Source organism: Barbus barbus (assembly GCF_936440315.1).
Source record: "Barbus barbus genome assembly, chromosome: 31".
NCBI classification, from domain to species: domain Eukaryota; kingdom Metazoa; phylum Chordata; class Actinopteri; order Cypriniformes; family Cyprinidae; genus Barbus; species Barbus barbus.
The window spans coordinates 18,103,699-18,118,572 of record NC_136759.1 but is presented as its reverse complement, the minus strand read 5'-3'; the positions used below and the strand labels follow the sequence as shown (position 1 = coordinate 18,118,572).

Sequence of the window (14,874 nt, the reverse complement as noted above, 5' to 3'; positions counted from 1 at the left end):
ACTACTTCACCCTCTACTTACTTTGACCATCATATCTGACCTATTCGCTAAAACTCGGGGCGTGCCCCTGTCTGTAATGGTAGGAATTTAGAGTTGGTAGAGCGATTCATGACTAGAACCTCCTTTCTAGCGTCTCACATTCTCTCTGTATTTATACCTTCAAATGCACTAATTGCCTCTAGGGCTCTTAGTGCCTTAGAGAATGCATTTTGTCCCCCCCGGACTGTGCACATCTCTCAATCTATAGATTACCTTTACACTTACAGGTGTACCTAAATTATGACACCAGTTTCTTCTGCCTCAGTCCATCGCTCTCCCCGTCCCGCACTCCCTCCGCTTACAGACAGTCCCTAACCAGAAACCAAACAAATAGAACTCAGAGGTCCTACTTTAAACTGATTAACCAACACACTTGTCTTTCTTTGCCCACATTCTCTTTACAATCACAGCACTTACTTTAGCCTTCAGTTTAAACTTTTAAAATGATATAAAATGAATTTAAAACAGTTAAGAATAGAAAATGATTATCACAGCAATAAAAACAAGGAATAATAATCACAACAATAAAAACAAGGAAAATTATATAAAATGAAAGTACAGTGCAGTCAGTTTGGACGTAGCACAGTGCTCTTTCAACAAATGCACAGCTTAATGCACAGTTTTTAGTCTAGATTTAAATGTGGCTAATATTTTAGCACATCTGATCTCTTCTGGAAGCTGGTTCCAACTGTGCGCGGCATAATAGCTAAAAGCGGACTCCCCTTGTTTTGTGTGAACCCTTGGTGTTTCTAACTGACTCGATCCTAATGATCTGAGTGGTCTGTTCGGTTTATATTCAGTGAGCATATCTGCAATGTATTCGGGTCCTAGGCCATTGAGTGATTTATAAACGAGTAAAAGTACTTTAAAATCAATCCTAAATGTAACTGGAAGCCAGTGTAAGGACCTGAGGACTGGTGTGATATGCTCAGATTTTCTGGTTCTAGTCAGAATCCTGGCAGCAGTGTTCTGGATGAGCTGCAGTTGTCTAATGGTCTTCTTGGGAAGGCCGGTGAGGAGACCATTACAGTAATCCACCCTGCTGGTGATAAAGGCATGAACAAGTTTCTCCAAATCTTGACTGGAAACAAAACATATAATTCTTGCAATGTTTTTGAGATGATAGTATGCTGATTTAGTTACTGTTTGACATGACTACTGAAACCAAGGTCTGTCTCTAGAATCACCCCAAGATTTCTGACTTGATTTTTAGTTGTTTGACCCCTAGAGTCAAGGTATACATTCACCTTGAGAACTTCATCTTTGTTTCCAAATGCAATGATTTCAGTTTTCTCCTTGTTTAACTGAAGAAAGTTCTGGCACATCCAACTGTTAATTTCATCAATGCATTGGCAGAGGGAGTCAATGGGGCTGTAGTCATTTGGAGATAAGACTAGGTAAATCTGGGTATCATCAGCATAGCTGTGATAGGCAATTTGGCATTAGCTCAATACAAGCTTTTAAACTATAAACTAACTAAGCCAATATTGTGTTACCTAAAAGCTTGTTTCTTGTATTGTGTTAGTTTAGCAGAAACATCTGTTGAGGTCTATAGCAGAAATAAATATTCATGCATGCGTATAACTACGGTTCCAATATGGTGCACGGCTTATATATAGCAGCCCATAAACATCTACTAATGAGGCATCTATGTGTGTGTGTGTGTGTGTGTATATATATATATATATATGATGAAAGCCTATGTGCAAAATGAGAATTGCGAAATGAGAATTACCAACGTTTTTCCACTAAAACATAATTTTTTAAACACTATTGCTATAAAATGGGTTGTTATGAAAAATTGTCTGAACCATGTTAGAATTAAATAGTTATATTAATTACTCCTAGAAGTATTGGTGGTCATTTGTTTTCATGGATATATTCATACATTCATTGTTCATGTTTTTTAACATTGTGAATAAGCAGAGGGCAACGGCTGCTTCATGACCAATTTGAAAGTTCTGTGCAGCTGCCACTAGGGGCAAAATGCGACAATCGTATGCAAATGTCGTAGTGAAAAATCCCGAAGGTCAGGTTAAATTTCACACACCAAGCTACTGTATAACAGAGGACCTGAAAAGCCCGACTGAAATATGCACAAGTGAACTACTAATGCAATTTTAATGCTGAATGTTTTGTTTGTTTTTACTGATGTTCATTGCATGGAAAAGAGCAACTCAGACATGCTGTTAAATACCTTCTTTTGTGTTCCACAGAAGAGAGACAGCCATAGGTATGGAATAACATTAGATTAATAAATAAAGTGAATAAATGCTGGAACATGAGCAGCACACAGAAGCAGAGGTGCTGTATCCAGCCCTAGGATGAAGGGAGGTAATGACTCAGCAGAAAATCAAACAAAGAACATCAAGAGCTCATGTTCCTGAAACACCAGACTGCAGTAAGGAATGATGACGCTCCGAGCGGATCGGGTTCTGTTTATTGGCTGGTGAAAGTGCAGTACTGAGGGAGAACCGTCTTTTTTTGGCCAATGACCTCACATCTGCATCTGCCTCTTCGTCCAGCAGCAGCGCTTTTATGTAACATTTACTCTCAACATAAGACTGTGAGCAAAAGCAAAGCAAACCCTTAAAGGGATAGTTCACCCAAAAATATGAATACCTTTCTTCAGTGGAACACAAAGGGAGAAGTTCCAAGCTTTTCCATACAATGAAAATGAGTGGTGACTGTCAAACAAGATTTCCAGTGAATACCAACTTAAATTTCAGCATGTTTCTCTGGAAAGCTATCATATTAAGGAGACTTGGAATAACATACGAGTCATATGGATCCCAGTTATTATTATGCCTTAAGGTGTCCTTTTTAGAGTTTACGAGCCCCAATCCCCATCCACTTTTATTATATGGAACTGAGCAGCATGGATGTTCTTCAAAACTTTTCATTTTGCCTTTTTTGTGTTGATCAGTATGATGGTGCATATATAATTACAGAATATGCTTTTTGGGTGATCTATCCCTTTAAAATGCCAAAGCTTGGCACAGTCTGATATTTTTATGGTAGGTTGACTGTTTTGAGTGTCCCCACCCTTCCTATTTAACAGAGACGACATTCACAAGCATCTTTCCATAAGCAATCCTTTCTCTTCGGTTCGGTGTTCAGCCTTTGTGGTGAAGGCAAGGCTCGCTGTAACCTGATGGAGTGTGAGCTGCAGAGGCTAAAAATAGCAGAGCTGTTCAGTGAGTCAAAACTTTGCAGCAGAGACTGACTCACACAGACTGGTGCATTGATACAGTGAACAGAGAAAGCACAAGAGATTCAAGAGTGACATGAGACAAGCATGTGGCATATTGCAGTTAAACTAATGCACGGTGATCTGATTGTGGCCATTCAACAGGATTTTATCTTGAACCTAAGAGATACGATAGTCTTATGTTTCATTTCAATAGTGAATATCAAATTGCACTTAAAGTAAAATCTATGTCCTGAAGCAAAACCAGTGTCCACTACACCATATAGGCTACTTCAGTGAAGTCTCTTGTAAACAAGCTCACTGGGAGGCATATCATGAGGGGGGGTCTCTCCTCAACCACCACCAGTGTGCAGCATCCACTTGGATGATGCGACGGCAGCCACAGTACAACGGCGCCAGTGCACTCACCACACACCAGCTACAGGTGGAGAGGAGAGAGTGATAGAGCCAATCAAGTGGATGGGGATTATTAGGAGGCCATGGTAGACAAGAGCCAGTAGAGGGAATTTGGCTAGGACACCGGGGTTACACCCCTACTCTTTACGAGAAGTGCCATGGGATTGTTAATGACCACAGAGAGTCAGGACCTCGGTTTAACGTCTCATCCGAAAGACGGTGCTCTTTTTGACAGTATAGTGTCCCCGTCACTATACCGGGGCGTTAGGACCCACACAGACCACAGGGTGAGCACCCCCTGATGGCCTCACTAACACCTCTTCCAACAGCAACCTAGTTTTCACTGGAGGTCTCCCATCCAGGTACTGACCAGCCTCAACCCTGCTTAGCTTCAGTGGGCAACCGGTCTTGGGCTGCAGGGTGATATGGCTGTGACAATTTGAATGCAAAGACCATTATGTTTGGATGCTACTGTAAACATGAACAGGAAATAATTTATCAAATAATAAAAAAAGAACAGGTAACTACAGCACTGATGTTATTATTATTATTGGAGAGACCAGGCCTAGCTGTCACAACTTTTCAGTCAACAATCTTGCATGCAAATACAACTGTTAAATAAAGATTAACTGGTTACATTTTAAGACAGTGTTCTAAGATGCCTCATTATGATCAAATTTGGGATTTGAATTACACGTTTGTAATCTTTGTTAGTTAAGATAATAGGAATGGTTTCAGTCTGTTTGAGCTATCAATCATATCTGGTTGATACGTGCTATGTTTTTTTTTTCAGTGTGTTGGTACATAATTATTCTTACTTGAGCACACAGCCAATAAGGAAAGCAGAATCATTAGAAGAGATGCCGTCTATCATGGATGACTTTTTCATTCAATTTATATTATCTGTCCTCTATCATGCTCATTTGACCTTTCATATTTAAATTAATTAATAATTAAAATCCTGTATGTAAATTGGTGATTTAACACCTAATTGTATTAAATCTTTATGTGCGAGTGTGTGTGAGAGAGACACTTGCTACGAGAAACGGAGTGCTACATGATATATATACAGTGCCCTCCAAAAGTATTGGTACAGTAAAGACAAAATTGCTCTGTTGGCTGTGGAGTCAAGACATTTGCAAATATGATTAAAAGATTAATATGAGACAAAACTACAGAATGTCACATTTTATTATTAACCGTTTCAACACATACATGTTTCACCAAATAAAAAGAACAGCACTTTTAGAGTCCATCCCACTCATTGATGTGAGCATAAGTATTGGGACAGTTGAACATAAGGCAGATATAAAAGATTAAAAGCTATTATTTAGTTGCAGATCCCTTGCGCACAATCACAGCAGTGAGTCTGTGACCCGTAGACATCACCAGACTCTTGGTCTCATCCTTTGAAATGCTTTCCCCAGCCTTTAATGAAGCCAATTCCAATTGTTGCTTGTTTTGGGGAGTTTCTGCCTGTCCTCTCCAGCTGGTGAAATTCATGTTCAATCGGATTTAAATCTGGAGATGGTTTTGGGCAATCTAAGACTTTCCATTTCTTTGCCCTTATAAATTCCTTGACTGAACTGGCAGGGTGTTTTGGGTCATTGTCCTGATGCAATATGAAGCACTTCCCAATGAATCTGGTGGCATTTTCTTGAATATTGGTAGGCAAGATGGTTTTGTACCCTTCCAAATTCATTCTGCTACTGCCATCATACATTAAGTCATCAGTAAAGTCGAGAGGGCCTGTTCTAGAGACAGCCATGCATGCCCATGCCATGACACCACCTCCACCATGCTCTACAGATGAGGCTGTATGCTTGGGATCATTGCAGTTCCCTTTTTTTCTCCACATTTTTGCTTTCCTATCACTTAGATAAAGGTTCATCTTTGTCTCGGTCCATAAACACAGTTCCTGTTTGCTGGTCAGAGGTTTGCATCTTGCTGTGTAGCATCTGTAATTCTGTGTCAAAGTCTCCTGAGGACAGTAGATTGTCAGAGCATCACCCCAGCTTTCTGGAAGTTGTTGGTAGTTTTACAGACACGTCTTTTAGGGTTCATTTTCACAGCTTTTATGATTTGTCTGTCATCAACTACTGTTGTTTTCTCAGCCGATCAGGTAGTTGTTGGTTGCTGTTGTCGCTGGTGGTTTCCAAACTCTTGATTTCTCCATGCCCTTTATTTTTGCTATAGCTCTAATTGACTTCCTCTTTTCTTTTAGCATCCAAATTGCTTACTTTTCTCTCAAAGTCAGCTCCCTCATCTTCATCCTGGTTTGTGTGTGTCATCATCGAATGCAAGATTCAGAATGCAGAAGTAATGGATATAACTGATACGACACATTTGTGGGGCAGTCGTGGCCTAATGGATAGAGTCGGGCTTGTAACCCAAAGGTCGTGGGTTCGAGTCTCATGTCCGGCAAGGATTGTAGGTGGGGGGAGTGAGAAAGACCTGTGAGGCAACTGTTCCAATACTTATGCTCACATCAGATAGAGGGATGAAACTCTAAAAGTGCTGAACTTCTTAGCTGGTAAAACATCTATGGGTTGAAAGGGCTAATAATAAAATGTGACATTCTGTAGTTTTGTCTCATATTCATCTTTTAATCATATTTGTAAATGTCTTGACTCCACAGCCAACAGAGCAATTTTGTCTTTACTGTTCCAATACTTTTGGAGGGCACTGTGTATATATATATATATATATAGCACAGAAATACACCTTAGAAACCATCATAATTAAATGAACATGAATCCATGAAATGGATGTCACAAATGAATATCATATACATTCTTTTATTAGACATTAATAAAAAGTCATGGACATGAACTAGAAGCATCTGGGTCTTTTGCAATGTCTTGACATCTTCAGAGTATCATCTGTATCCATTCCCTTTTAAAGAACACAAAGAGTGATTCAATGGATTAGATTGAACAGTATATTTAAAACAAATACTTTAACGCTAGTTATGCTCAGGACTGTGGCTTGACTGTACCTACCAGTCTGCATAAGGCAGTAGCAGGGCGCTTGCGGGAGCAATTCGTGACACTCAAACTTATTCTCTGGAAGGCTGCAGTTAGTTTATCTATGGAGGATGATGGTTGGCCAGTATAAGTACCCACTGGGGTTCGACCGTGCCCATCGGTCTGCCCAAAAGCTGAGGTCTGACCCAAGGCAGGTGTCTTCCCAAAAGCTGGGTTCCAAATGTGAGCAGGTGTCTGTCCAAAACCTGGGACCTGACTGGAAGCAGGGGTCTTCCAGAGGTTTGGGGTTCGACCATGAGCAGAGGTCTGCCTAAATGTGCAGTTCTGACGGCGAGCAGGGGCCTTGTAGAAGGTTGGGGCTCGATAATGAACAGGGGCCTGTCCAAAAGCTGGGGTTTGACCCTGGCATTTAGAATATGAAAGTGATGCTGCTCCAAATTCTTGAGTCCCATTACTGAAACTCATCTTCTGAAAGGTTGCGATAAGTTCATCAATGAAGGATGATGGGTTAGTATATCCACAGTGCAAAGTTAACCCACCATTCCGACCAAAAGCAGCAGTTAGGCCAAAGAAAACCTGCCCTGAACGCTGGCTAAAGGCAAGATGACTGAAGTCAGGAAGTCGTATGAAGTTTACACACCGCATTGCACTGCTAGATGCAGCTTAATCAATAGTTGCTCATACTACTCAACTCTCGTGTCCTCGCTTTTCTCCTAAACGACACTTTGTAGCACAAACCGTCCTTTTTACTTTAATCTGGATAAGCGAAGATTCTATTTTAGAACGGTCAGTGTATTTACTGCTTGTGGCTTCATGTTAAGACATCATAAGTAACGCCACTCACACACATTCTATTGAATGATTAAGAAATCATATTTTCATGAGTAAACTTTACCTAACCAGTCAGGAATTTGTATCTGAAGTTTCCTTGTACATGCGTACAATGGAAACATCCTTAGAACGTGAAGGGTTAACGTTATTTATTTGAAGTCGGGCGTTTTCCACGCTTAAAAGTGAGCGCGTGTAAAGCTAATCTTTGTTACAGTAGCGAACATGAGATCAGCAAACGAACACTTTAACGTCAAAGTTTCATTCAAAGACCTAATTCCTATGCAAACTGTCACGCTAGTAAAAAACATGTGGACCTAGGTCAATTAAAACATCAGCAAATCAAATTTACGCGCTTCATAACTTAACAGAAACTGAACTCCGTTTCCAAGAATGTCACTCCGAGCAAGATTGCATTGTAAATCTTGAATATTAATTATAATGCAATATTGTATTGTAATATTCATTGTATTGAAATCAAATAATCCCAGATATGGGTTTGTTAAATAGGCCTATGTATTTAATTTTGGTTGGGGTAGGCAGTAAGCAGTAGACATTACATCAACAATTTCTAAATATCCTATCCTAGGCTAAAAGACCATAAACATTAAACAAATAGCGTCCAAAGTAAATGCTGCAAATGAGGTCATGAGGTCAAGGTTTCAGTTGTCAGTCAGTGATGCCCTTTGGTGGTTGGAAATCTAAATATTTTATAGTCTATAATTTAGAGACATTTTACAGTAGGTTAAACTACACAATATACTACGTACAACTAAAAGCATGTTTGTACTCTCTTGCTGTCGAACTGAGTGAAACGTGTCTGAAGTTCACGTAATAACTTCATAACTTCATGAAATGACAAACGTAACTGTAACAAACTCCCTTCGACTTGATCTGGTGTGTCATTGATAACTGCAAAGATTTTTTTCCCTATGTTTATGCATTCACATGAATGTGCCAATATATTTTCCAAATGTATTGGAATGGTCTAAATTAATTTAATAAATCATGTCATATATGGGATTTATTCTAACTTTAGTTCGCCTTTTTAATAACTGGTCAGGGACAACAGATGAAATATTGGGCTCATTCACAGTCCTGTTTCTGTTGATTAATGAGGGCAATGTACAAAACTGTCATTGAGGTGGTTCCCTTTCAAAAGAACATATATATATATTATATATATGAATGTGTACCATTTAGGGTTATGTATTTTTGAAAAATGCCTACCTATAATGTATATGTTTTTATGTAGCTAGAAATGGAACAAACAACTACATTTGTATTTACTATTTGTTCTGTGTTTTTAGCTGCTCCTCTGATTGTTTATTCCCATATGAGTGTGGAAAAGAAAGTGTTACAAGGTAGCTTCAGACTATAGACAAACAAAAGATGAGCTTCTCTGACCTGCATGAACTCATGCTGTAATATTTAGTGACACCTGGTGGGATAATCTTCAGCATGTCAACAGATTCAGTCATTGTTTTTATTGCTTGAACAAATCATTTTATGTAACAGAATAACTCACCGGTTGCTTAATCTGAATAATTACACAAACTTGCGTCAAGATCTTTCCCTCTGGCTTCCAAAAACCTCAACAATGCAGACAGTAATATCAATTATTATGACGTAACACAAAAGTCTACGCAAGCGGAATCAAGACAAAACAGTGGTTATATCAATGAGTGAAATATTTATTTAAAAACTGAAAAACAAAACAAACCCACACACAGTTTTAGTATATATCATACAAAGATATTCTCCAAAATGTTACTGAGCAGTCTTGTTTTTTTTCTCCATTAACAAAAGTGAGAGGCAGTTTAGAGGCTGGCTGAGCTGGTAAGACTAGACAACCGAATCTAGAGATGATGACACTCCAAAAAACGGAAATTAAATACCCAGTGTCGCAACTTAACATAACAGCCAAAGCAGTGCAACGAGTGAAACAATATGAGGGTATTAAGACATAACAACATAAGGGATATACAGTATATATCATATCTCAGTCACACAGCATCCACCCAAACACACACGTTATATTAGTATTAAAGAACACACACACACGCACTCATGGTTTACCCAACGCATGTTCATATTGAGTCTACAGGACCCTTAAACTCAATCATTTCCTCTTTTGTAGTTACTGACTGGTAGTTTGTGGAGAAGTTGAGGTAACCCTGGTTTGTAGATGACTACAAGACTGCAAGTCCCTGTGAGCCCTGGTGAGAGCTGTGCTGCTGGCAGACAGTGGTGGTCTACAAGGCTATGTGGTCTACATTGCTTTGACAGAAGTGGACAGACCTCTTGAACCCAATGCATTTAACTTAACATTCTTCATGCATCTCCATTTTGTGTTAATCTCATGAAAAAAGTCAGGAAATGTGTATATATATATATATATATATATATATATAAATCCCCAAAAATGAATTTTATTTTGCGTAGAGAAAATTAAGCCCATTTTATATATATATATATATATAAACAATTCTCCCTTAAATTCTTTACTATAGGAGTTACTATAAGATTTAAATTGTAAAGTACACTTGTAAGTAGCTATACATCATGGTAATATTTGTACTGTATATACTAAAAAATATGTACAATTCTAAAAGAGACTTAATTTTTTTTAAGCAAAATAATTTTCAAATGAAATTTTGCATTTTACAGAGCTCCTAAAAAGAGTGTGATGGAAAAAAGATGGAGGAGGAGGAAATGTTTTTTTTTTTACAATATATTTGCGTTCGCTCTCAAAAATTCTTCCTTCCCTAAGAAACTCGGTTTGCTCGCAAAACATTTGCATTTTTCTCAATTTTTGCGTTCACTCAATATATTTGCATTCAATATCAAAACCTGTTCCCCAAGAAACTTTGTGTTCGCTCACAAAACTTTTGCATTCCTTCAGTATATTAGCTATCAATTGCAAAACCTACGTTCCTCAAGAATCTGTTCGCTTGCAAAACTTCTTGTAAAATTTTTGCATTTCCTAGAGAAACTTAGCGCTTCCTCACAAAACTTTTAGGTTCCCATGAGAAGCTTTGCATTCTCTCGCAAAACTGTTGCATTTCCTAGAAAAACTTTTGTATGTGTGTTGCGATGGAAATAATGCAAGGTAGAAGGAAAAACTATATTTCTGTGCGTTTTTGAGTGAAAGCAAAGATTTGCGAACGAAGTCAAGTTTCCCAGGAGAATTGAACCCTTTTACGAGAGAACAGTGAAATGTAATTTTTCATCCAATCTCATTTTTTCCATCACCATGTCCCCTTAGGGGCTCCGTAGCATTTGTTTTTCTTTCAAATATCCAGTTTAAAAAGGGAAGCTCAAAATTCCAAATGAAACACACCAGAGTTGAACACAGGGATGGCTACATCGGTTCTCACACCACACTCTACTTGATTTCATGATCTCAGTTCGCAACACCAAACTACAAATTTAAAACACGGTCCTAATGCTACTCAGATCACGATTTTAAAGGTCTTTGTAAGGGAATGTGACCCTTTTTCCCTTTTGGAAGGCACGGACGTCTCTCCTCGCCTCAGTGTGAAGGGGTGCGCGTATGTGGAGCTGGAAGAAGACAACAGGAATTAACAGATACTGTCGTATTAACAGTGTGTAAACCGTACGGGACCGTTTGAGGGACCGTTACTAATACAATATGGTGCCATATCCATCTGTGCTGAAGAAACTACGACCTAAATAGAGCTATAAAACAAAAACGATGAGCTCTAGCCCAACGTGTGGTCTCACAAAAACAGTCAGTTCATATTCAGTCATGGACTTGAAATTGGTGAAACGCATCAGGACAATATGAGCTATTTCGCAGTTTGTCCCTATAAGTCAACATGGTGGAACAGTAAAAAGCCAGTGGATTAAATCTATTAAGGGTTTTCCTATAAAATGAATGCCTCGGGAACATAATCAAAGGAAAGCTTAAAAAATACTAAATACAGAAAAAGTGAGTCTCGGTTGAGTTTGCTAGTGTTTTCATCAAATGTTAGTCCACAGTAGGTCATCATCTATTAATCTTTTTAGTCCAGTGACCACTGCTAGGGGACTAGGGAAGGACGGACCCAGACGAGGGCGATCCTGCGCAACATTAAGGAATGCATTTGAGAGGTGGAAGTCACACACTGCTGTTGTTTGTAAAAGTTGAGTCCGGAAGAATCACAGGACAGTGTCATTTCCTACAAAATGGGGTGACTCACCCTTGTGCAATGCATCATGGGATGTTTCATGGGGAGACTGGATTGTTCTACTTGGGGAAGATTCTCCGTTCCATATAAGGAGGAAGAGGACATGAAATACTCAGACAGTTCAGCGAGCCTGCACTTCCCTCTCTGTCCACTAGGTGGTGTGCTACCCACTTCCTTCCTCTCCCCCCTTCGTCGTGCAATACTGTCACACTCCTCACATCTCCAGACTCCATGGGCAGGGGAGGGAGCAGGTTAGAAAAAAAGCACCTTTTTTTGGCTTTAATGTACAATAAAGAAATCAAAGAGTTAAAAAGTACAATAAAAAGGGAGAAGGGAAAGATAGCATGTATATAAAGACGTCAAGCGCTCCGTCTGTAGGGCTGCTGCACAGAACGCGGCGAGTCTCAACCCGTTCCTGTGGACAAACACAAAAAGAATTATGTATGAGCAAACACGACACACCCTTTGCACCAATTAGCTTGATAAAAAAAATAAATCTCAATCCACTCTGTTCGCTAGGGAACTCAGTTTTGGCTGATGGTCAGACTGTATTGTGTTGTTGACAGACAGATGGTTGTGGTTTAACTAGGGGTCTTACCATCTTCCTCTCCTCCCCAGCCCTCTGCGACGCCAGCGAGCTCGTAATGCTTCTTCCTCAGTTCACCCAGTCGCTCCCGCTCTTTCTGCAGCCGAGTCTCCAGCTCCAGCACCAGCACCTGAGACATGTTAAACACTCAGAATTGTTCACATACTTGCATAAAGACATGAGAAACAGGTTAACAAACTCTCACCTGGGCATCCATCTCTTGCCTCTTGATCTGAGTGAGTGTCGTTGCAGAAAAGTCCATTGTTTCTGAAAGAAAGAGAGAATTCAGCATTACTTACCAAAATTGCAACTGTATGGCTTTTAGCTCATGTCTAAAACTTTCAGGCTTTTGAGGTGTTTTTCTTGTTTGCAGGTGTTTTTGTCCAATAAAATTGTTTTTAAAATGAAAATATCTTATGTATATGTATATTAGGGCTGTCAACGTTAACTCGTTAACGCATGTGATTATTCAAAAAAATTTAACGCGTTAATATTTCAACGCAAATTAATCGTTTGATAAGGTTTGACCCCAACTTCTTGCCGTCATCGCAGCGCGGAAGGTAATCATTGCCTGCGTCCCAATGTGCACACTATCCATCCTAAATTCTGTGTGATATTAGTAATTTTCAATACTATTTAGGACAGATAGGGTGGATAGTATTGGGACGCAGGGATTGTGTGATTACGGAGAGCGAGTGTGTCAGAGAGAGAGAGAGAGAGAGAGAGAGAGAGAGAGAGAGAGAACTATTTGTGAAGATGAAATGCTAGACACAGACAACCCAATTCTCACTATAACTTACTATACTAAAGGCACCTTCTTACTGCAAGGCAATGAAGCAAGCCTGAACTCATTTGAGGAGGTTTTCCCCCTGCTAAAAGCCAGAGTAGAGAAGGAGAGAGATGAGACCCATGTGAACTGCACAGACTCTGAGGAAGAAGGCCCGGTAACCCGCTTCACCTTCACCACCCGAACGTCAACTGAGAGACAGTTTAGCCCTACTAGAACTGGTCTTCACTGAATTCAGAGAACACACTCAGGCCAAACTCTCAGACACACACAACATAAACATTTACATCCAGGAGCTCAAAGATGAACTCCAGCAGCTGAAGAAAAACACCAAGAGCTCTCAGAGAACTTCAAGAAGAAAAAGGAAGTGAACTTTTCCAGACAGCTGCAAGAAATGAGAGAACAGTTACAGAAAAACACAAAAGACAATACACTTCACTACAATACAGCTCCAGACAAACCAAACTACACAAACACAGAATGCGTGCCTACGACAAACACAGACACCTGCAGCAGCACAGGCCTCACCTGCCCAGACTCCAGAACCTGATCCAGATGTTCTCCTCCTCATGGACTCTAATGGAAAATTCCTGGACCCTCAGAAACTTTCCACACCAAAAAGTCATTGCAAAGCGATGTAGCACAACAGGCCACACCCACCAGATCCTCAGAGACTTCCCAGGACACCCCTCATGTATTATCATTCACACTGGGACTAATGACCTTCACTCGCTGCGCAACAGTACTTCTGATGCAGTGAGGAAATTGGCAGAAATCACCAGCAAAAAGTTCCCAGAGTCCCGAATCATAATCTCCACGCTCCTCCCAAGACATGACACACCACTGCACATCATCTACACAAAGACGGAGTCCGTATTTTTGCAAAGACTCTAAAAGATGCAGCCCTGGGTCGCAGTCCAGGATCACCGAGACACCTGTTACAAACTCCAGAATACCACCGGCCCATTCACCCCTACATGCCCAGACATCCCCCTCCGGCCCCGGTGAGGACAGACATCGCCTGGACAAACACTGCACGTCGTGCACCACACCCACCAATGGCTCCCTACACATCTGTAAACCTGCAGTCACCAACTTCACATCCACCTGCTGCCCCTCAAACCCCCGTAAGAAAGAAGAAACCAAAAACCACCCCACACCAAGAGAAGCCCCCACAGCCGAGAGCACAACACCTCCACACCTGCCAGTGAACTGAGCCAGATCAAAGAGATGCTGCAGACACTGTGCAACCAGCTCCTCAACAGATAAGGACAATATGCACAAACACAGTGCACTAAGATTGACAAAAAAAAAAAAAAGTGCACCAGATGTAAATTGTTTACCATATACATTCTCACAGGTTATTTTCTCTCGGTCTTACCAAATAGGTTTCTCTTTAATATTACTAAAATATTAATGCGTTCATTTCATACAAGTTGTTGGAATATTCAGGGTCTTCATTCTTCAAATTTTGGTTCTAAAAGCACAGACCCAGTTTTTCTGAAAAATAACAAAGATGCTGACATTATCATTCTCACTGAAACCTGGTGTCGAAAGGATACGCTTACTTACTTACTTACTGCTTACTTAAGTAATTGTACCCTCAGTTAAATTAAGTACAGTCCACCGTGGACGATACTCGGGAGGAGTTTTGGTGTGGTACAGGGAAGCTCTGGCCAAACACATTTCTATTATTACACTAAGTAAATTTCATTGTTGGTTAAAACTAAACAATCAAATTGGCATTTCAACCACTGACACTAATCTTTGTGCCATCTACATTCCTCCAGCAGAATCCCCTTACCATGATGAGGAATATCTGAACAACATCCACACAGGAGATCAGC

At 40.0% G+C, this 14,874-nt stretch overlaps 1 protein-coding gene across 2 annotated transcripts in view; it reads right to left on the bottom strand.

Moving 5' to 3' along the window:
- Positions 1-10,190: 10,190 nt before the first annotated feature.
- The window catches only part of LOC306851461 (huntingtin-interacting protein 1-like), a 55,803-nt gene continuing 51,119 nt past the window's right edge, over positions 10,191-14,874 (bottom strand). For both annotated transcript variants that reach the window (XM_079387709.1, XM_079387710.1), the window contains exons 29-31: positions 12,446-12,507; positions 12,253-12,370; positions 10,191-12,069 (exon numbers count right to left, since the gene is read on the bottom strand). In XM_079387709.1, the coding sequence (XP_079243835.1) occupies positions 12,059-12,069; positions 12,253-12,370; positions 12,446-12,507 (191 nt within the window). In that variant the 3' untranslated portion in view covers positions 10,191-12,058. The remainder of the gene's footprint in view (positions 12,070-12,252; positions 12,371-12,445; positions 12,508-14,874) is intronic.